Below are 22690 nucleotides of genomic sequence, written 5' to 3' on the forward strand. Positions count from 1 at the left end.
GAGACAAGGTGTCAGCCATTCTCTGTGCAAACAGCCCTCTAGGGCTCTGCAACAATCACACACCCTTATCCCACCACCTAGATACTTAAGAAATGCATGGGGAAACTGAGGCATCCACACAGTATTCAGAGAAAGCATTAAGAACATTCCTACTTCGTCACAGCCTCTGTGTCCATGTGGTTTAAAAACAACATTAGGGCACTATATGTTTATCCGTGAAGTCAGACATGAACTCTTTGTAAACTATTAGCTATATTAGACTCTGGAATAGTCTCCCAAGAAAAGTGATAGAAGCCCCATAGCTTGGGTCATCAATAGATATGTTTTCCTCTTGGATTTGAAATGAGATGGTGTTAACACAGCTGAGAGGGGAAGGGAATTTGTTTCACATGATAGGAGCTACAGAGGATAAGAACCTTGCACCAACCATGATAAGGTGTTGTAAAGGAACAGAGAGAAGTTAGCTGCTAAATAAATAAACCCATCCTCTGTCTCTAATTCCCTTTATCACTGGAGTGGGACTCAGGATACTGGGGCTCTATTATCTGACCTAAAACTTCTTGTATGACCTTAGGCAAGTCAGTTAATCGTTGTGTGCCTCAGTTCCCCATCTGTAAAATGGGGATAGTTTCATTTCCCCATCTCACAGGGATTTTGGGAGAATAAATTAGCTAATGATTGAGAAGCTCATTTCCTGCAGTGATGAGTGCTATAGAAAAGCCAGTAAAACAGGGGGCAGCTCAGGCAAGTCCATGGCAGGTTATAAAAATGAGCAGGACATTTTTGAACTGAGCCTTATATGGGCTCTGCTGTATGGGGAATTGAGCAAATTGACTCTGAGATCCAGACATGAAATTCCTCACTCTGTTATCTATGGGTTGCGTTGATTTACAGAGTCTATAGCTTTTGAAGATGGGCAGCAAGTGCTGTTGGAAGATGGCAGCATGGCTTATATACACAACACACCTAAAGGTAATTATTAATTTTTCCATCCTTTCCCAGGGTCAAGCATCTAATGGATTAAACAAAATGTTGCAGGTTTCTAAGGGTATGTCTACACTAAGAAATTAGGTCGATTTTATAGAAGTCGATTTTTTAGAAATCGATTTTATACATTCGATTGTGTATGTCCCCACTAAGCACATTAAGTCGGCGGAGTGCGTCCACAGTACAGAGGCTAGTGTTGACTTTTGGAGCGTTGTACTGTGGGTAGTTATCCCAGTTCCCACAGTCTCTGCCGCCCATTGGAATTCTGGGTTTAGCTCCCAATGCCTGATAGGGCAAAAACATTGTCACGGCTCGTTTGGGGAACATGTCATCAGGCCGCCCTCCCTCCGTGAAAGCAACGGCAAACAATCGTTTCTCGCCTCTTTTCCTGGGTTACCTGTGCAGACGACATACCACGGCAAGCATGGAACCTGCTCAGCTCACCATTACCATACGTCTCCTGGGTGCTGCTGGCAGATGCGGTATTGCACTGCTACACAGCAGCAGCTCCTTGCCTTCGTGGCAGCAGACAATGCAGTACGACTGCTAGCCGTTGTCGTCGTCTCCTGGGTGCTCCTGGCCGACCTCGGTAGACATGGGTGCTCCTGGCAGACCTCAGTGAGGTCGGTCAGGAGCGCCTGGACATAAATGGGAGTGACTCCAGGTCATTCTCTTCTATAAGTTTCGTCTCATGGAGATTCAGTCCTGCCTGGAATATCATGCAAGCTGGAGGCTTCTGCCTCAGGCTGCTCTCCCAGCTGGCAGCACCACACGGTGGCACCTACCCCAGCCTGCCCCTTGCTCCCATGGCTCATGAAGCCTGGACAGTAGTAAGGAGCAGTTCAACTGTAGGCTGAGAGAGTGCAGAATGGTGGTAGAATGTGCATTTGGATGTTTAAAAGCGTGCTGGCGCGGTTTACTGACTTGATTAGACCTGTGCGAAACCAATATTCCCATCGTTATTACTGCTTGCTGTGTGCTCCACAATATCTGTGAGAGTAAGGGGGAGACGTTTATGGCGGGGTGGGAGGTTGAGGCAAATAGCCTGGCCGCTGATTACACACAACCAGACACCAGGGCGGTTAGAAGAGTGCAGCAGGGCACGCTGCGCATCAGAGAAGCTTTGAAAACCAGTTTCATGACTGTGTGAAAGTTCTGTTTGTTTCTCCTTGATGAAAACCCACCCCCTTGGTTCACTCTATTTCCCTGTAAGCCAACCGCCCTCCTCTCCCCCCTTTGATCACCGCTTGCAGAGGCAATAAAGTCGTTGTTGTTTCAAATTCATGCATTCTTTATTAATTTGTCACACAAATGGGGGGATAACTGCCAAGGTAGCCTGGGAGGGATGGGGGAGGAGGGAAGCACCGGGTGGGATGTGGTGATAGAGGAGGGAAGGACAAGGCCACACTGCACTTCAAAACTTATTGAATACCAGCTTTCTGTTGCTTGGGCAGTCCTCTGGGGCGGAGTGGTTGGATGCCCGGAGGCCTCCCCCACTGCGTTCTTGGGCACCTGGGTGAGGAGGCTATGGCACTTGGGGAGGCGGGCGGTTGGTTATACGGGCTGCAGCGGTGGTCTGGAGATTTTTTCAAATATTTGGGCATTTCGTCTTTTGGAACGGAGTTCTGATAGCACGGATTCCTCTCCCCATACAGCAGTCAAATCCAGTACCTCCCGTTTGGTCCATGCTGGAGCTCTTTTGCAATTCTGGGACTTCATGGTCACCTCTGCTGATGAGATCTGCACAGTTACCTCTGAGCTCGCCACGCTGGCCAAACAGGAAATTCAAAAGTTTGCAGGACTTTTCCTGTCTACCTGGCCAGTGCATCTGAGTTGAGAGCGCTGTCCAGCGCCGTCACAATGGAGCACTCTGGGATAGCTCCTAGAGGCCAATACCGTCGAATCGCATCCACACTACCTCAAATTCAACCCAGCCAGGTCGATTTCAGTGCTAATCCTCTCACTGGGGAGGAGTACAGAAATCGATTTTAAGAGCTCTTTAAGTTGACAAAAATGGCTTTGTTGTGTGGATGAGTGCCGATCTAATGCCGCTAAATTCGACCTAAATTTGTAGTGTAGACCAGGGCTAAGAATATAGCTCGGGTGATGTAAAGTATAGGAAATCCAGATGTGACCGTACTAGGGTGACCAGATAGCAAGTGTGAAAAATCGGGATGGGCGTGGGGGGTAATTGGCAACTATATAAGAAAAGGCCCCAAATATCAGGACGGTCCCTATAAAATCGGGACATCTGGTCACCGTAGACCATACCATCAACAGAAACACAACGTGAAAGCCACATTCTGGCCCATGTTGCTACTAATAAAAATCTATCAGGTTCATTTGGATTAACCTTCAACCAAGGATTCTTAAAACTTTCCCTGCTAACTCTGCATCTTTTTTATAAATTGAGGTTGTTGGCTCCTGTCATCATCTCTAGCTCTGATGTGGGTTATGGCCCAACAGAAAGAGAAGAGCGAAGAACTGGCTCAAAACGCTTACCTTCTAGCAGAGCTTACAACACAGGGAATCGTTGGTACATGAAATAAAAAAGATCATTCTTGCTATTGTGAATGACTAAATATTCATAGCAGCAGACTGATAATGGGTACTGATAGGGTAATAATGTGCCTTTTTAAGAGTGCTTGCTTCTCCTGTACAGAATAATTACACACACAAACATTAAGTTAAAAGAGCATTAAATTTGGAAAGTCAAGCTCTCAAAGGTTAGAGAATGTCAGGATTACATTTTCCTGTGCCAGTAGGTACATAGCAATTGCTAATAAGCACTCATAGGCTTGACTACAGCATTTGATTTTTTGTGGTCCCCTCCAGAGGGTTATGATGCCAATGCCCTGGAAGAGGTCCAACTGGAGGATGGCTCCACTGCCTACATACATCGTCCTGTTGTCATGCCAGCTGGCAGCACCATCCTGGCCGTGCAGGCAGAAACAGGGCTGGAGGAATTGGCTGGGGAGGAGGAAGATGACGCCTTTGATGCTGATACCATTAATGCTCTCAAGCAGTATGCCAGCAAGGTAAGGATGCAGCACTCCTTTTACAGTCTGGCATCATGGCTGATTGGCGGGCGGGGAGGAGCTGATTCCCAGACCAGATCAGGACAGGAGGTTAAATAGCCACAACTGCCCGTCACTTCTGTATACCAGCTTCTCAGTGAAAGTGCAGACTTTTAGAAGAGAAATTGCACAGTACTCTTATGGGAATGTAGCTACTGATATTAAGATGGGTGTTTAATGGTCCCATAATACTGTTAATGAACATTTAAAGGCTCCCATTAGTATTGTGGAATACCGTTCCCCACCCTCTCTGTTAGGTGACACATGCAGGGAGGTACCTAGCTATAGGTGTGGTGCTGCTCCTGGGTTTCCATTGTGTGTTGAGCTATTTACATACAATTGGCTGCAAATGCAGCACCGACCAATGAAAAGCCAGATTAGGAAGAAGCTGCTTTTTATGATCTGTTACAGGATGTGTTAACCAAGGTCCCAAAACATGAAATCATAGCAACTGGGTGATTTTGATGCAAAGGGTGGAAGTAGCAATGAGGGTCAGACAATGATGGGATAGCTCAGTGGTTTGGGCATTGGCCTGCTAAACCCAAGGTTGTGAGTTCAATCCTTGAGGGGGCCGTTTAGGGAACTGGGGTAAAGATCTGTCTGGGGATTGGTCCTGCTTTGAGCAGGGGGTTGGACTAGATGACCTCCTGTGAGGTCCCTTCCAACCCTGATATTCTATGATTCTATGAAAGTTATAGGCAAGTGTGGCAGGGATTTGGACATGAACCAAAATGGTGAATGATTAGTAGAAATTTGCAGCGTGAACAACCTGGTGGTAGGTGGAACAATGTTTCCTCATGAAGAAATTCATAAAGTGGCCTGAAACTCCCCAGATGGCACTACAGAAACCAGATAGATCACCTCTGCATGACAAGAATGTTTTGCAGCTCATTGACAGATGGACATGTGTGCAGGGGAGCAGATGTGAGCAGTGATCATAAACTTTGTATCGCTAAATTGAAGATCAAGGTAAAGAGGATGGTGCGGGTTAAAAGAAGACCCAAACACAAAAAATGCCTTTTAGCTTGAACTGAAGAGCAGGTTCAGTGTTCTGATGGCGTGAACTGAAGAAAACTCAGACTGATACTCTGTGAAAACATCAGTGTGTGCTATCTAGAAAGTGCAAAGAGCTCTAATAAGGAAAGATGAAGAGGAAGAATGTATTCATAATGCTACTTGGGCAGCAGTGGAAAAGAGAAGTACAAAGTGTGAGATGCAGGGCCAGCTCTAGGTTTTTTGCTGCCTCAAGCAAAAAAAAATTTTGGCTGCCCTCCACCCCAGCCCTGGGCTCCCCCCCGCACTCCCCTGCTGGTCCAGTGCTGGGCTCCCCTCTTTCCCCCCCAACCAGTGCCCTCCCCGCACCCTCCTGCTGTCTCAGCCCTGGGTCACTGGTAACTCGCTCCCAGGGCGGGTCATTCAGCAGGAATTTTGGATGTGCACAGAACACAGACAGGATTGGTTCCCTTACGGTTACAGAACTGCAGTAAAGTGGAACAATTTTCAGCTTGTGTGATTGGAGGATATCTGGATGCATATTATAAGACTGTCCTACATAAATGAGGAAAAGTTGAGGTGCCTTTATTATTCTTTTGTTCCACTCTTTCTTTCTATGGGGAATTTGCCAATGCAATATTACTGTCTTCCTTTTAAACAAATAAAACTTAAAATAAATAAATAAAAATAAAGGGTGGCCCATGTAAATCTCCTACCCCAAGCACCTGCTTGTTTTGCTGGTGCCTAGAGCCGGCCCTGATGAGATGTGAATAGACAAGCAAGTGGCAAGAAGACTACAGAGCACTGGACGGAGGGTAAAAAGGAGTGCTGAGAAGAAATAAAAGGGCAAATTGATAGAAAATGTCAAGAGTCTGAAGATGCCAACCTCATATAAGACAATAAATCAAACAACTAACCAGGAACTTGAGCAGTATTGGAAACCCTATTAAAAATGCAGACGGAAAGACTCTTAACACCGAATAACAAAGAAAAAGATAGGCAGAACATTTTCTGGCTGTTTTAAATAGACTGAAGACCTACCACCAAAGCTTGTTATTGATGTAGTGTCTATACAATGGAAAAGGTTAGAAAAGCCATCAGTAAACTCAAAAATGGGAAAGCAGCTGGAGAAGATGACATTACTGGAAAGATGCTTAAAGCAAATGATGAAACAGTCCTCCAGGATCTCCTTGTGTTTTTTAATAGAAGATGGAATGAAGAAAAGAACCCAACCTATGGAAGAGAGAGAGGCTCATTGTAATATTGCCAAAGAAGGATGACCTTACATACTGCCATAACTGGAGAGGGATCACATTGCTTTCAGTGGCTGGGAAAATCATGTGCAAGATTGTCCTGGAACTTGCCAAGAACAAATGGACCTTCAATTCAGAGAGGAACAAGCAGGTTTTAGTCCGTTGTTGTTATGTGCAGACCATATTGTTCTCAGATAGAATGGCAAGCACCTCTTGTGATTAACAAATGTTGATTTCAAGAAGGTTTTTGACAACTGTCTTTAGTATATTATGGAGTATCACCAACAAGAATTAGAATAATCAAAGCTCTATGTGATAATGCCAAATGTGCAGTCAGAGATGGTGACACCATCAGCCAACAGTTTGCAGTGACAATTGGAGTAAGGCAAGGGTGTGTTATGTCCTCACTATTGTTTGCACTGGTCATAGTATCATGAAGAAAGTGACTGCAGAAGGCAACCGAAGAATTTTATGGACAAATGATAAAGCACAATTAGATGACCTCATTTTTGCTTTTGACACTGTCTTGCTTAACTCAACACATTGTTTAATGGAAAAAAAGACCCAGCTTTTGGCAGACAGTGAAACAAGTTGGTTTGTTCATCAACAAGGGGGGGGGAATATATTGCTATCAATTTCCTAAAAATAACCTTTAGAGTAGACGAAGAAACACTGGAAAAAGTCAGTCATTTTATCTGTCTAGGGCGTGACATGTGCACTGATGGTGACGTGCTAGATTTCAAGCAACAAATATCAAAAGCAGCAAACAACTTTCAGAAACTTTGGATAAAGATTTGGAAAAGTATCATGATAGGCACTGACATAGTATGAATTTTTAACACTGGCATCATATCTGTCGTTCTTTATGGAGTTGGGTCATGGAAATCTACAACAGAAATTGATATGAAATTGATTCCAAAATCAGATTCCATTGGGAAGAGTTTCTTAGAACATCAGAAATTCTAAGTAGAGCAAACCCCAACCTAAAGCATCGCATCTGGTAAGAAAAAGATGGACTTAGAGAAACATTACACAGAACAATAGAGAGAGAAGCCAAATCGATCAATATGACGCTTAGAAGCCTTAATGGACTAGCACAAGACCAAGAGAGAGAGTCTACCAGTTTTCTGTTTATGGACCTGAGGATGCGGAAGCATAAAGATAAAGAAAAGAAATGCAGCTGCGGAAGGAGAAATGAAATGCAGTGATCTCTATACAACTTGGATTTTGTTTCATTGCTTTTGTTCTTTTCCCCTGGCCACTTGTATGTAATTTCATTCTGTCTTATCTAAATTCCCTTTATAGTTTCAATTGGATACAATATCCTTCTTCACTTCTTGGCTGAAAATGTTGTGAAGTGTTGCTGTGTGCTGTTAAACAAATGCCATCCTCCACACTAGAAATGGCTGCATTATAGTGGCAGATGAAATGTATAGTTATAAAGCATATGTGATTCTTTTGGATGGAAAGTGTTATAGAAGTATAACATACTGCAAGAATATGTTTCTAGGACCTATGAACCTGCTTTATATTCCTGATGAGCTGCAAATTTCACCAGCAACTTAAAACAGCTCACAGGCTCTCCAAGTCCCAGCCTTTGTTTCTGTGGTAGAATCCCGCACTCATAAGCGGGCATTTAAGTTCACTGTTAATTTTTCTCTTTCCCTTCCACAAACTATAGACTTTCCTGCTTTAATTACATCAGGTGATTGAGCAATACACACTCTTAATGTTTGCCAATAGAAGTAATCAATGATGCATGTTTCTCTTCATAAAGGGATTGTTGGTTGATATGACCAACGTAGCACACCAAGATCTTTAATATGGCCATGAGACCCGTAACATTGCTAAGTCCCAAATGTGTCTGCTTGATCCAAGTGGTTGTGGAGATTACCAGTCCCAGCATGCAGTGCTCCATCTTAATTTGTGTGGCCTTAATATGGAGCATTGAGTGAAGGGACCTGTAGTCTTCATACAGTCCACCTTTATATTAAAGATGTGAACAGCTGCAGTCAACTCCATTTTATTTTTGGGAATGGTCTTCAGGCTCCCAGCAATTTACCAAGGCAGCCTTCAGGTAGGCAAAGATTGGCTCCCCTACTGCAGACTGTGCCAATGTGCCAAGATATTCTATCACCAGTAACGGCAGCTGTGGTGTCTAAAAAATAGCAGCCTGGGTGCACTCTGCTGGTGTGACTGTCTCATTGCTTTGTTATGGCTCACCCGTTCTGTGCTCTGCAAACGGGCATGAGCAAATGCTACGGTCTCTCTGCTTGCAGGTCTCTGAGGAGGAAGAGAGAGTGAATAGCAGCAGCCACTTGAAGAATGAGGTTTCTAACAATGCCCCTTCCCAGGTTTGTACTTGTCAGTGAGATGTTCCTTTGAATCAGCTCAGGCTAACTTGTCAGCCCACCACTTCTCAGGTGTGGGTTGGAGAGGGAGCCATAAGTGTGCCTTGTTGACTTCACCAGTTACATGACTAATCTTTTTTCTAGTATGGCTATTTTTGTTGATATCACCTCCTTATAGAGCTGTTTTCTTCTGGACTTTTTCAACATATGAATGTTGTGGATCATACATCTTGCCGACTTGCAGTTTCATCCTAAAAATGCAGTTTCATCCTAGCCCAGGCACAAAATTTACTTGTCCACCCTGGGCAATAAGGGCGCTGGGAGAGCTAAAGATATTAATTCCCCTTGTCAGTGAATGGCTTACAATAGGCAAAGAGGCCAGTAGAATTTTTTAAAATTAGGATTATAAACCTGACATTCTTTTTCAGTTTGAGATATGGTAGATAATCATCTGAGTAATCCTTAGCTCTCCTGTAGCACCTTTCATCAGAGATTTTCAAAGTGCTTTGCAAACTCCGGTGTAAGGCTGGTAAATATTGTGAGCCATATTTTACATAGGAGTAAACTGAGGCACAGAGCAGTGAAGTGACCTGCTGAAGATCACCCAGTGAGCTGGGAAATGGAGCCCAGAAATCGTGACTCCTGCTCCCCTTGACGGCCCTGTGTATGTGCCACTGTACATCTGTATGCACCTGAGACGTATTTTCCAGTGGGATCACTGTACAGGGTGCAGGGGTAGATGCGAGTTGGCCTTGCAAGGTCTCTTGTGGTGGTTCTTTAGGTTTAGCCTCGCTGTGTTTCTTGGCAGAATCTGCGAGAAGAGGAGATGCGTAGCAGCGGGAAGGGGCAGCAGGTTGGTGACAGAGCCTTCCGTTGTGGTTACAAAGGTTGCGGCCGCCTCTACACCACCGCCCACCATTTAAAGGTAAGCCAGCTGATGCACTGACACCAAAAGCTCCAGCCAGAGGACCACCCCTTGCTATAATAGCAGCTCACAGTGCTCCCATGCAGGAGACCGAGAGACTCAGACTTGGCTCCATGAGGGAAAAGGCCAGGATCCCTGGAGCATGGCACTCTGCAGTGACTTTCTATGGCTATTTTGTGAGGTGCATCCAACTGTGAAGAGCCAGAGGGATGGGGCTTGTCACCTGGAGGAAGGCTGGTGTCTTGAGAATATGCACGTGAGAAGAGATGAGGAACCTTGAGGGGTTTAGAGGAAGGGGGACTTCATCCTGACAGTTGATTCTTGTATCTTTGGCTGCTGAACTGCAGTGTTTTCAAGGCAGAGCTGATGGCAGTCAGTGTGTCCTCTGCAGCAATGAGAGAGATCTAGATCTATCTAAGTATTAGAAACACTTGTCCCACTATCCAGCGTGTAGCTTGAAGTAGAACACAGCAACTGTATAAGGTCTTATCTGGACTAGGATAAAAGATATTTTATTGGACCAACTTCTCTTGGTGGGATGTACAAGCTTTTGAGCAACACAGAGCTCTTCAGGCCTGGGCAAGGAAGCAGAGTGTTTGAGCTAAATACAAGCTTGGTCAGATTGTTAAGAAGGGGTAATGCATGTTGGAGGCAGTCACTTGAAATGAAATTACCTCACCTACCTTGTCTCTCTCATATCCTGGGACCAACATGGCTACAACAATACTGCAAACAACGTAGGGTCAAAAGTGTATTGTAAAAACGTGTTAGCTTGCGAGTTGTATTTTTACCACGAGTTAGTTGGTTGAAGTGAACCCTAGCAGGAAGCCTAGGATTCACCCCAGTTGGCTAATGTATCTTAAAACCCAATTTATTCTGTTACCTAGGGGTTTAAAATGTCTTCGCTAATCCTAGCCTAGACCAGGCCTAACAGCACACAGCTGCTACATGGCAGCTTAGCACAGGAGGTGAACAAGAACCCCATGTCTAACTGATGTGAGGATGGGTGGGTTGGAATGTAGGTGGCAAAGCAGCTGGAGAGTCCCAAGTGTGCTACTTCCCCCAGATCTCCACATGCTGCTACCTCATCTAGTCTTGGCTTCACGTTCTGTCCCTTCTCCTTCTCCAGGTGCACGAGCGAGCTCACACGGGTGATCGGCCGTACAGGTGTGACTTCCCGAGCTGTGGGAAAGCATTTGCTACAGGTAATGGTTGTAGATCATGTGCCGAAAAACTCTGTCCTCTGCACATGAATCTCACTCCTGAGGCTGCCAGTTGTGTTGTTCCGAGGAAGCTCAGTTTTTAAGGCCTCATTCCTAAGAAACTCTTTCTCTCCCCTTCCTCCCCATTGTAAACTGCTTGGAACTCAGTTTATCTAACTTGGAAGGGTGAAGGACTAAATGACCCCTGCTGGGATTTGAACCTGTGTTTCCAGGCAGTCCAGGTGTTCCATCCCTTGACCTTCCAGGACACAGGACAGAGTTTGGATGATCCATGGAGTGAGACGTTGTCCATATATTCCCATTCTACGTGCAGCAGATGGCAACACAAATTTCCTGTGACCTCTTCCCTTGCAGGGTATGGGCTGAAGAGCCACGTGAGAACGCACACTGGTGAGAAGCCATACAAGTGCCCCGAGGACATGTGCAGCAAAGCCTTCAAAACCTCAGGGGACCTGCAGAAACACATCCGCACACACACAGGTGGGCTGCACTGCCACATAGTAAGTGGTCTGAGCTCAGTCCTCCCAGATCTGAAGGTCTTGATGACAAGGAAGCACGTGTCCATCTTGATTATTGTTCATTAGGTGTGTTATGATAGTCTCCAGAAGCTCCCGTCCTGAACCAAGACCCCATTGTGCTAGGTGCTGTACAAACAGAAAGACGGTCCCTGCCCCGGAGAGCTTACAATCTAAGTACAAGACGAGAGACAGCAAGTGGATATAGACAGATGGGCATAAAAGGAAACAATGAGACAATACTGTCTAAGCTAGTGGTTTTCAACCTTTTTTCATTTGCATTTGCAAAAAATTTTAAATGGAGGCCAGGACCCCTTTGGAAATTTTAGACATAGGCTACAGACCTCAGGTTGAAAACCACTGTCTAAACAGATGGGACAGACACAGGTCATGGAAAGAAGACACAAGCAGTGTGAACCATGTGACACTACCAAACAGCGAGTCAGTTGTTCTGATTTGCGTTGCTATATGCTTTCATGTGGATGAAACTTCTGTATCCTTAGATCCTTCCCTGTACTGCTGCATTGGTGCCAAACTGAGCGAGACAAAAGCACCATGAACCTCAGCTTTGCGGTCTGATGTATGATAACAAAAAACAGTGGAAGGCACTTGGGGTATTAGCTTGTTTCCTATAGAACATGTCTGCAATTGGCAGCCTTGTCAGGGAGAACTGAATTGGCCATGGAGACTTTGCTTCCCTTCTGTGCTAAGAAGGAGTCCCCAACTGTGCTGTCGTCTTAGCACTAAACTCACCTAGTAGAAAGAGCTTTTTGGGGCATAGACATTGTCAAGCATCGGGTTGGGGGGAATATGAAGAAGACATGTCAAAAGCATGAAGCAATTGTGTATGCCTTGCATGCAGCCCATCCTTTCTTCTTATTCTTGTGCACAGTGCAGCCTAGATTCTCTGAATGCCCTAAGGCCTTGGAATTGAGGGACTCTTCAGTGTAACAGACATGGTAGCGGGGATGTGATTGATCTCTGTTTCAAACTTTGGGGCGTTATGGGAAGCAAAGGTCGGTCTGACTCCATACCCTGCCTTTCTTCTTTTTGTTGATGAAGGTGAGCGTCCCTTCAAATGCCCATTTGAAGGCTGTGGCCGCTCGTTCACCACCTCCAACATCCGTAAGGTCCACATCCGGACACACACAGGGGAGCGGCCATACATGTGCCCCGAGCCCAGCTGCGGGAGAGGCTTCACAAGCGCCACCAACTACAAGAACCACATGAGAATTCACACAGGTAAACTGGGGGAGAGGGTATAATTCCCCCGGTAGGAAAGACAACTGAATCCATAGCCAAGTGACAACATTGCCTGTACTGCAGGCGAAACGCTCCCTTCCTGACACTGACCTTCTGTCAGTTTATGCCCGGAAGCATGGTAGCTGATCACCCTTACCTTTTTAAACTCTAGTTGTTAACTGCAGCGGGGCTGAGGTTCTATAGCCCACTGCTCCCCTGTAAAATAGACAAATAAAATGCTCCATAAAGGTAGCAAAGGCTCTACAGATCGGTGTGTCTATGAGAGAGACACACCAGGCTGTGCAGAGTGGAGGGAGATCTGCCTGGAAAATGCTTCACAGAGCCTAGGACTGGGAGGCAGAACTAATGGAGTCTGTTCTTGGCTCTGCCATTGACTCACGGGGTGACCTTGGCCAAATCCTCTGGCTTCTCTGTGCCTTGGTTTCCCATATGAAAGGGGGTGAATCCCTACGCCACCCCTTGGCAGGGTGAGGCTGAATGTAATGCTTGTGTCGGCTCCAACGTTGACAGCGTGCCTAGTGCTGTTGGGGCCCCACCCTGTTGCGTGACCGCCTCTCTCCCTGTCCTAGGTGAGAAGCCATACATGTGCACTGTGCCAGGCTGCGGGAAACGCTTCACTGAGTACTCTAGTCTGTACAAACACCACGTGGTCCATACCCACTGCAAACCCTACACCTGCAACAACTGCGGGAAGACCTACCGCCAGACCTCCACGCTGGCCATGCACAAGCGCAGCGCCCATGGAGAGCTGGAGGCCACGGAGGAGAGTGAGCAGGCTCTCTACGAGCAGCAGCAGCTGGAAGGTGCGCGCCACATCCTCCTGCAGCCCAGGCAGGGCTCAGATTAGACAATGCAGCAAAGGGAGAGACTGAGCCCCCCCAGCCTGGGCCCGCAGCCACTCAGACTGAGCCCCACCTTCCAGACCCACTTTGTGCCATTGTCATTACGATCCCATGCTCTTATCTGTTGTGCTGTCCTATCCGGTCAGAGAGCAGGCAGATCCCAGGGTCATAGAGAGAGTGCCACATCCAGATGCTGCCCTTCTCACTGGCGCTTCCTTTCTCTTTTGCCCAGCTGCCGAACAGGGCCCCCCGCTGAAGCGCCAGCAGATTGCTTTCCTTTCGGAGGAGGAGGAGGAGGAGGATGGCATACCTACCCAGGTTTCACTTATATCTCAGGATGGAACACAGCAGGTACAGAGACCAGGGAGAATTCGGGGTGCAGCTAACAGAGCTGGTCACTGCCTCTAACAGCCACACATTCTCCATCCTCCTGGACAGCTGTCGGGTCCTTTCCTTTACTGTTAGGTAGACACGGTCGGTCACTCGCGTTGGGGTGTGCGATGTGGGCTGGGCTTCATCTTAGCTTTGACTTTGGGCTCATTTTTGTCTGAGTGCCATGCTGCTGAAAGATGCTGGAGAGCAGCGGGCTGTAACCATCAGTCTGGTGCAGCCTGGGCAGAACCAGTTGAAGCTTCCTCCACGCGTCCCTGTCCTCATGCATCAGTTTTGGCATGGAGGGCAAAGGAGGTTTCAGTTTCCTTGACCTCTGCTGAGAGTGCCGCTAAGAAGGTCCTGTGGGAGCTGCCTGAGGCTCACCAAACACATTTGCCATTGTCCACTGAGCGTTCATCTGGTGGTAGCAGCTTTCAGTCTCTGTTGGCGTTAGCTGGATTTGGATTGTATTTTGCTTGCTATTTAAATTACATCCCTGTAACCCAGGGGTCGGCAACCTACGGCACGTGCCAAAGGTGGCCTGCAAGCCGATTTTTGATGGCATGTGGGGTGGGCTGAGCCGCTCAGCCCGCTGCCGCCCCGGGGTTCCCACTGCGGGCCCCTTGCCAGCCAGGTTCCTGCCGCCGGTCCCACTCAGCACCCGCTGCTGGCCTGGGTGAAGGAACCCCAGGCTGGCAGTGGGCTGAGACCCCGGCTGGCAGGAGCCAGCAGCTGAAACCCCAGAGGGGGGCTAGCAGAGACGCTCAGCCCACCCCTGAAACCCTAGAGCTGGGCGGGCTGACTTGCTCAGCCCTCTGCCACTCTGGGGTTCCGGCTGCTGGCCCCTTACCAGCCGGGGTCCCCACTGCAGCCCCACTCACCTTGCTTCCAGCGCAGGCGCCCTGCCAGACAGGGTCTAGGCTTCTGGCCCTGCTCAGCCCTACCAGCCACCAGCTCCACTCACCTCAGCTGCTGATCTGGGGTTCCAACCACTGACCTCCTGCCAGCCGGTTATCAACTTATAACTCAGAAGCCTGTGTGCAGCTTAAAGTATCCAAATGCGTGCCACCAGACATGGGAAAACTCAGCAAGGAAAAGCAAGGGCAAGGATCACACTAAGCTAATAAGATCTGCATTTTAATTTAATTTTAAATAAAGCTTCTGAAACATTTTGAAAACAGTAGTTTGGTTATATATTATAGACTTACAGAGAGACCTTCCAAAAAACGTTAAAATGTATTACCGGCACACGAAGCCTTAAATTAGAGTGTATACATGAAGACTCGGCACACCACTGCTGAAAGGTTGCCGATCCCTGCTGTAACCACTGGCCATGTCCCCCTCACTGATCATACACAGCCTTCTGCAGCAGGGCTTGGGGGCTAAATGTGGAAGTCTGTTTCTGCAGCACAGGGCTCAGGAAGTAGCTGCTGAGAATAGCTCCTCAATTTGCTTACGAGGCTGCCACAGAAAATTAACTAACTGCCCCTCATAAGTACGGCAGAAGATGCTTAAAGTGGGAAGGAGATGAGGTCAGATGATGAGAGCTAGGGACTGGGAGAAGGACTCTTGGGTTCTAGTTCTGATTCTGCCACTGACTATATGTCACCTTGGGCAAGTCACTTCACCTTTCTATGCATTGGGTCATGCTTCTGTAACATGGAGTCATGGTCCTTCCCTTCTTCATGGGAGTTGTGCTGCCAAGCTCAGGAATTGCTTAAGGTCTTGCATGCGAAGCACTGGAGAAAAGCAAAGTGGAATACAGAAGAGGGGCAGGCAGAGAGGCAGCTGGTACCCCCACAGTGTCTCTTTGTCCAGAAGGACAGCCCCCTTGGAAGCCCACCTGGGTGCAAGCTGTGCCCTGTTGACCCTTCAATGGCTGACCATTTGTTTTCTCATCACAGGTCAGTCTGTCCCACGAGGACTTACAGGCACTGGGCAGTGCCATCAGCATGGTAACGCAGAGTGGCACCATCACAATGCCACAGGAAGACCTTGCGGCTTCTGGCACGCACACCGTCACCATGGTCAGTGCGGATGGGACTGAGACGCAGCCGGTACGGGCTTCTTTCTTCTTACTCACTCAGGACTGTTCTGGGCGTGAAGAGGCCTTTTGGGCATGTACTTTATTTGGTTGTCTGTTTTCCAGGTTACGATAGTCACCACTGGGGCAGTGATGTCTGAAGGGTCAGCCATCGCATCCCTCCATCACCAGCAAGTGGCATTGCTCGCAACTGCCTGTGGCACTCATATTGCAGTGCAGGTACCATGTGACACCCTGTCCAGGGCTGAGCTTTGCTCCTGTGTAGTCACTCTGCTCAGATTCCCTTCCCCACTTACATCTATTTCAGACCTGCTCAAGGTGCTTGCTTCAGCACCTGGATTTCATGACGGCCTCTGTGTCCCTCTCCTCAGTGTTCTTTCCTTTTAACTCCCAGCTGTTTTCTGTGTCCACCTGTGTACTCAGCTCCCACCTGCCTTGTCCTGGTAACTTTCCTTGTAATGGTTCAGTAACATCTATTGTTATTTGTTTTCCCCATCACCCATGATCTTCCCCCTTTCGAGGTATTGATAGTGCCTGCCTCACTCTCAGCAGTCTCCTGAGCACACAGCGCTCCATTATGCCCCACTGCACCCCCTTTTTCTGTGTTCCTCCTATTCTGCACCCATTGCCCACCGATTGTATTCCTCTCACCTATATATGTCTGTCCTTTCCCAGCACCCGTATTCCTTCCCCTCGGCTTTGCCTCAACACTTGGTATTCCTCTATCCTCTGCACCCATGTTCCTCACTCCTTCTCTTCTACCTCACCCAGCCCTTTTGCATCTCTGCCCCTGGGCTGTCCTGGTAAAATACAGATTAACTCAGTCTGTGCGTTTGGGAGAATGATACTATTCGTTCATGTGTCTCCTCTTGTAGCTGGAAGAGCAGCAGAGCCTGGAGGAAGCCATCAGCATGGCAACAGCAGCAATTCAGCAGGAGTCTGTAACGCTTAATGCGGCCGTGTCTGAGAACGGGTGCTGAGGCACTGCGCAACCTGTGGACAGGGAGGCTTGAGTGGAGCAGGGATGGCAATCAAATGGCCCTTCGTGTTCGGTTGGGGGTTTCAGGATCTGAAACAGCCCCCCCTGGCTGCTGCACAGAAGACAAGCTGTAATGCGTGGTACAACCCGTGAATGCAGAAGGGGGTCCCTGATAACTGTTACGTGCATCCAGCTTGTGTGTTAGGCAGGCAGCGAGAGCAGATACAGGAGCTCTCTGGGCTGCCAGAGTGACCCTGTTTAAAGGGCTCTCCTATCGCTTACAGCGATATCTTTCTAAGAAACTTGGCTGGAGGCTTCAAAGCTTTCCTGGATCCCGGGCAGTCGCTCTGCTGCCATCCAGGACTATCCTGCTCGTTTTCCAGGGACACTGACGTCCCCTGGGTCTGGAGCAGGGCGGAAGCTCTTGTGTTCCTTTATGGCCAAGAGTTGGAATTCCAAGGCAAGATGATCCGCTACACCCCGCATGGAACTGCAGAGACCGTAGCATCATGGCACCACCGGGAGTCAGCGATCATTTTGGAGAGACAGTTCCTGCTCTCTCACACACGAGGTGCTCCAGGGATGAACACAGATGGTCTGACATCCACACACACCCTGGAAACACATACACAAGTGGCACGGAAGCAGCATATGCACAGAAGCAATAAAGCCCCATCAAAGCAACCCCAGGCTGTCCTGGTCTCGGTGTTTTGGACGATGATCACTTCTTGATGCTGGAAATCAGAGATTATCACCGGCACAAGCTGAGGGCGGCAGGATCCATGTTAGCCTGGATGTGACAGCACTTCTCCCTTTCTCCTTACCCCCCTCCCTTTTGACTCAACAGCCAAGTTCATTTCCAGACTCAGCTGCTGTGGGGAGGGTAGAGTACTCCACCTGGGCAGGCCAGCACTTCTTGGGACACAAGCTAGAGTTAGATGTAAATAGTGAGTTTAAATAAAACTAATTAAAGTTTTGGTTTTTTTTAATATCCTTTTCTCTTTCTCTTTCAATCCCTGCAGCCCGGGGGAGGGGAGCGGGAGAAAGAGGGGGGTTGACATGTACTTAATAAAGCTTCTAAGTTTACATTCTTTTTCTCTTCCCTGCCCCGTCTTAGGGGCTTGGTCGCCAAACCAGTAAGGACCTAAGCAGCATCCCCTGTGCCTCGGCAATAGGTGATTGTGCCAATCAGCTGAACAGCGTCTCCCAGACGTCCCAGGAACTTATTTCTCTTACAGGCTAATGTTAGCATTTGAATCCAGTCAGAACCTCTAGTAGACGGTAAAGAATCTCTCCCTAGGGGGCTGTCTCCCCTTTTCTGGGCCTGGGCTCAGCCTGAAGGTGTTACAATTTCTGTGTGTGCTCACTGGTCAGTTACTAGGCACCTTCCCCACTCCCATTCATTTTCTGTCTATCTAGAAACTTACATGGACCTTGTTGGTAGTGTCTGAGCACCTCATTGGTCAATTTCTCCTCCCCACGCCCCTGTGAGGTAGGTCTGGGTAATTATTATTTTACAGCTGGGTGGAGTTGAGGTTTAAGGAGATAAATTGACTTGTCCAGGATCACACAGGAAGCCACCCAAAAGTAAGGAGTATTGAATGGTCAAAGGGACATGTGCTGCTGGCTTCGAAATCTTCACCATGGGTATTCCCAGGAGCAGAACCCAGATCTCCTCAGTTCCTGTCCAGTGCCTTGCCATTACACCATTCTTCTTCCCCCTAGGACTTGCGTAGTCCTGTTTGTCAGTAGGTCGTCTCCATCTCTGCGGAGGCTGTAAAAGGATGAAGATCTTGCGGTGGGCAGGGCCAGTCACACAGCCTCCTCTGAGACATGCCAATAACTCCACTCATCAGACGGCAGATGCCTCTGCCCTTCTCCGTCACCTCCCTTGAGAGAGAGTGAGAGCGCGCGCCTGACAGGAGTTAACAGAAGTTCCTATTGGGTTGAGTTCTCCTGGACTGCACCGGGGTGTGCTGGTGCTGGGGTGACCTGTCCCCTGTATTTAAACCTGCAAATGGGGAGCTACTTGAACTAGCCGGGGAGGGATTTCTTTCTCTGCCGCGGATAAAAGGTTTTGGGGTAACCCTTAGGTCTCGTGGCTGAGTTGCTGCAGAGCTGGGACACCTCGCCAACCCCTCGGCAATTCCCACTAACTGGGATTCTTGGGCCTGTTTTCAAACTGAGCCAAAGGCAAAATTTCTCTGCCCTTCGAATGACATTCGTTCCCCCTCTGTGGGTGCATTGAAGCACCATGCCTAGCAGAGGTTGTTGGCAGAATACATGCAGCAGCCGTGTGGGGGCTGGGAATCTGAGGAACACATGCTGAGGCTAATGGTCTGAGTCCCACTGTGAGATCATTACAATGTGACTTACCAACCAGGCTGGCTTTAGGGAGCCAGCTAACAGATCAATGTGTTTTACAGTGCTTTGAGTATGGGCAGGCTAAGTGCTAAGTATTATCCAGTCCCAAGTCCTGTGTTGTGCCTAAAATCTGGGGGCATGGGGCTTACAAGGGAAGAGAATGCAGAGGTGAGCAAGGTGGACTAATGCCCCCTGTGGAGGGCAGAAAGGTGAATGTTGTCATCTAGGCAGGAAGATGGCAGGGGAGCATCGTGGGGCCTAACTGAGGTGTAGTCAAGTAGGTGGCGCTGCTGCTCCTTCATTCTAATTGCAGGTTTCTGAGGACTGTTGGAGTGAGAGAGTCAGTTTCCTGAAACCGGATCCTCCTCGCTGACAGAGCAGGCTCTGTCATCTACGCCTCTAGCCATGGACCTGCGAGCAGAGCTTTTAAAATCCATCTGGTACGCCTTCACCGCCCTGGATGTGGAGAAAAGTGGCAAAGTGTCCAAATCCCAGCTGAAAGTGAGTACAAAATGAGACCCCCGAGCAACAGGGGAGGGGCTTTGGGGTTTCTGAGTCCGGATCTGCTCTCTGTTTTGCCCTTGGGGGTCACAGACATGTTGAGAGGCACGAGGCAGGGCTGGATGCTGCTTTGCAGCTCAATGGACTGCAACAGGAATAAAAAACACCCACTGCGCACTCCGGTATAGCCAGTCCCGTGGCTTATCAACAGGCTCAGGCTTTGATTCGTATTCGTCTAAGCAAGGGCCAAGCAATGGGGTCTTCACAAAAAGATTAGTTTGAAAGTAACCCTTTTTTGGGGGTGGAAATCTTCGAATTCTAGCTGCTCCACAATGTTTCTCACCCACCTTATCCCCAGGTAAGAAACCAAACTCTTTTTTTTTTTCTTTCTCGTTTTGATACGCACTTGTCTCCTTCCTGTTGCATTTCACCCCCTCTCTTGAAAGGAAGAGCATTTTTTAAAAAAACATTTCTTTAGGGTTTTGCCAAAAAACGTTTTTGGTTTTTGTTTTGTTTTTATCCTGATCACCCATAAGCTTCACAAAAGGCTCCTGAGTTATAGAGAATCCAAAACCCAGCATGCCTCATTTTAAAAAATGTGTTTTCTACCTATTCAGCTGAGTAGAAACAATTGTCTCATACTCTGATGAGAATTGCGGGATTTCTTCCCCAAGCGGGCACCTTGTTTTGTTTTAAAAGTTACAGCTAATTTAGACTGGCCCTGGAATTTGGGTTGGAAGAACTTGTTTGTTCAGAGGTTTTGTAACCTGGAACACAACCTGCGATGTAAGCACCCAAAGGAATGTGAAATATTGCACCTGAAGGAGAAGCCCTGCTTGGCAGTGGCTGCATGTATGTGTGATGAATTTTGAAATTGCCACAGACTCATGCATGGAAAGTAACACACCTTGAGACTCCCTCCTTTCACTTTTTCTCCTCCATGTTAGGGCCGATTCGGGGTCAGATTCTGCCAAACTCAATGGGAATTCTCCCTGGGGACAGGCTGAGAAACGAATGAGGGTTTTGGCTCTTTATGCTGTGATGCTGCCTTTGCGGAGGAATAGTCCAGGCCCAGAATAGCCCTATTCTACATGCTTCTAAGAAACGGATCTGACACTAGGTTAGGTGTGAATTTCGCTGATGTGTGTCCACCTTTGGCCTTTGTGAATCAGTTAAAAGAATATCCAAAAGGAGTGTCTGTCTAAGGAAATTGTGGGCCAAGCGACGTCTACCTGGGACTGCTAGCTCTGTTGGGTATTGCAATAGGGTGAAGAGTAGAACGTACAGTGACGTGCCATGATGGCCGCTGCATTGTGATTTCCTTGCATTATTGTGTTGAGAGCTGTCAGTGTGCCCAGCCCCTGTATAGAAAGAAAGATCCAGTCCTCGCCTGACAGAGCAAATGACACAGTAGGGGCAGATCTCTGAAAGTGACTGTTACAACAGCACCTTGTTACCCCACAGATCTGCTCCCTGCATGTCCAGAGATTTCTCTCTTTGCTTTAGTGTCAACAATACACTGGTGTTCCTTTGTTACTCCAGTTAGCAGGGCCCAGCTGACATAAGTCAGAAAGCAGGAGCTGAGTTCTCTTCAGCCTGATGCATCGTCTAGAGAATTAACCAAGGCCTGAGTCTTTGTGGCAAGCACAAGGCAGAAAAAGCCCAGCTTGACTCTCGGAGCCCCGAATGAGTATGCAGGGCTGGGCATTGGAAGGGGAGGAAGAGGCAAAATACCATCTTGTAAACTGGGCAGAGTTGATCTTTGAGAGATAATCATGGAACCCCCATGGTGCCATTTTTCCAGATTTCCTTGTCAGAGCAGAATCCAGGCTTCCCTCCCCCCAGCCTTTGCATCTCAAGCCATTAGTCCCGCAAGCTTCAGTAACAGGGTGAGAACATTTGCTGGCCAGCGAAAGCAACAGCCTCTTTGCGCTTGCCATAGTGTGCGTGTGTTGCCATGTGCTGTAAAAGGATGTTTCCATTTTGTCCCGTGCTAGATCTCGCCACTCAGAGTTTCAACCTGACCGTAGATGGGGAAGATCAAGTCTCCCTTGGTACAAGGTATCCAGCCACTCCTTTAGGCCTAGATTTGTTTCCATCCCACACAAGCCTGCTGCTGTCTTGCTGCTGGTTCCTATATGCTAATGACATCAGAAATGCAAAGCCATTAAAGCTGAGATTAGAGGAGACTGCATCAGAGCAGAGATTCCCCATTATCTTGAACTTCCCCTGTTGTTCTGGTGTTGTCTTAGAGCGAAGCGCCATGGGGAGGTGTATGCCGTTCCTTCAGCCTCGTATGCTGCTGAAAGAAGGCTCTTGTTCCAGGGAAGAAAAGCACCCAACAGCCTTTAAAATGTCTGAAGTGACTAACGGCCCTGATTCAGCCCAGGTGCACTCTCTATGGTATGGGTGGATTAGATGAAAGCCAGTGGGAGCCAGGCACCTAACTCCTTTGCCACTCCCAGCCATTGTTTTTAAAGCAATTGGACAGTGAAATATAGTAGTCTCTTACGCTGCTCTCCTCCGCCCCAAGGCCTGGCAGCTGGGGATGTGGTAAACTGTTTGGTTGAGCATAGCTCTCTTAACACAGGGGCATGTTCACGTATCTGTGCAGGAAGGAAGGGTAGTCTTGCGGTTAAGAACTGAAAGTCAAGAGATCTGGGTTCTGTTCCCAGCGCTGCCATGGAGCAGGCATGATCTTTGGACAAGGCAGTGAAACTCCCTGAGCCTCAATCTCCAGATCTGTACAAGCGGGGGGTATAATTTCCTATCTCTTTGGGTGGAGACTAAGTGAATGTTTGCAAAATGCTCTGAGATCCTCAGCCAGACTGGTGGTGTGGGTGTGGGGTAAAAACCTAGACAAGATGGATGGCACCCTGGAGGTGCAACGTGTTGTACGTTCCTGTTGCCCTCATGCATGTGATTCTGCTAAACTTTTCTTGCCTCCTAAACCCAATGGCCCAGGGAGAGGAGAAAAGAAAAGAAATGTGTTGCCTGGGAA

General features: G+C 48.0%; 2 protein-coding genes across 8 annotated transcripts in view; both read left to right on the top strand.

Annotated features, from left to right (window-relative positions):
* ZNF76 (zinc finger protein 76) overlaps positions 1-17121 on the top strand; it is a 33565-nt gene extending 16444 nt beyond the window's left edge. For all 5 annotated transcript variants that reach the window (XM_039534865.1, XM_039534866.1, XM_039534863.1 and 2 more), the window contains 12 exons: positions 895-972; positions 3823-4025; positions 8590-8664; positions 9470-9586; positions 10716-10791; positions 11164-11289; positions 12387-12566; positions 13157-13390; positions 13662-13780; positions 15706-15858; positions 15951-16064; positions 16721-17121. In XM_039534865.1, coding sequence (XP_039390799.1) covers positions 895-972; positions 3823-4025; positions 8590-8664; positions 9470-9586; positions 10716-10791; positions 11164-11289; positions 12387-12566; positions 13157-13390; positions 13662-13780; positions 15706-15858; positions 15951-16064; positions 16721-16825 — 1580 coding nt within the window. In that variant the 3' untranslated portion in view covers positions 16826-17121. The remainder of the gene's footprint in view (positions 1-894; positions 973-3822; positions 4026-8589; positions 8665-9469; positions 9587-10715; positions 10792-11163; positions 11290-12386; positions 12567-13156; positions 13391-13661; positions 13781-15705; positions 15859-15950; positions 16065-16720) is intronic.
* A 793-nt stretch (positions 17122-17914) lies between these two features.
* Positions 17915-22690, top strand: part of DEF6 (DEF6 guanine nucleotide exchange factor) — a 38702-nt gene continuing 33926 nt past the window's right edge. For 2 of the 3 annotated variants that reach the window (XM_039534860.1, XM_039534861.1), the window contains exon 1: positions 17915-19689. In XM_039534860.1, the coding sequence (XP_039390794.1) occupies positions 19594-19689 (96 nt within the window). In that variant the 5' untranslated portion in view covers positions 17915-19593. Of the gene's footprint in view, positions 19690-21686; positions 21751-22690 lie in introns of all 3 variants that reach the window. The other variant, XM_039534862.1, reaches the window with a different exon arrangement.

This window comes from Mauremys reevesii, linkage group 4 (genome assembly GCF_016161935.1).
Source record: "Mauremys reevesii isolate NIE-2019 linkage group 4, ASM1616193v1, whole genome shotgun sequence".
In the NCBI taxonomy this organism is placed as follows: Eukaryota; Metazoa; Chordata; order Testudines; family Geoemydidae; genus Mauremys; species Mauremys reevesii.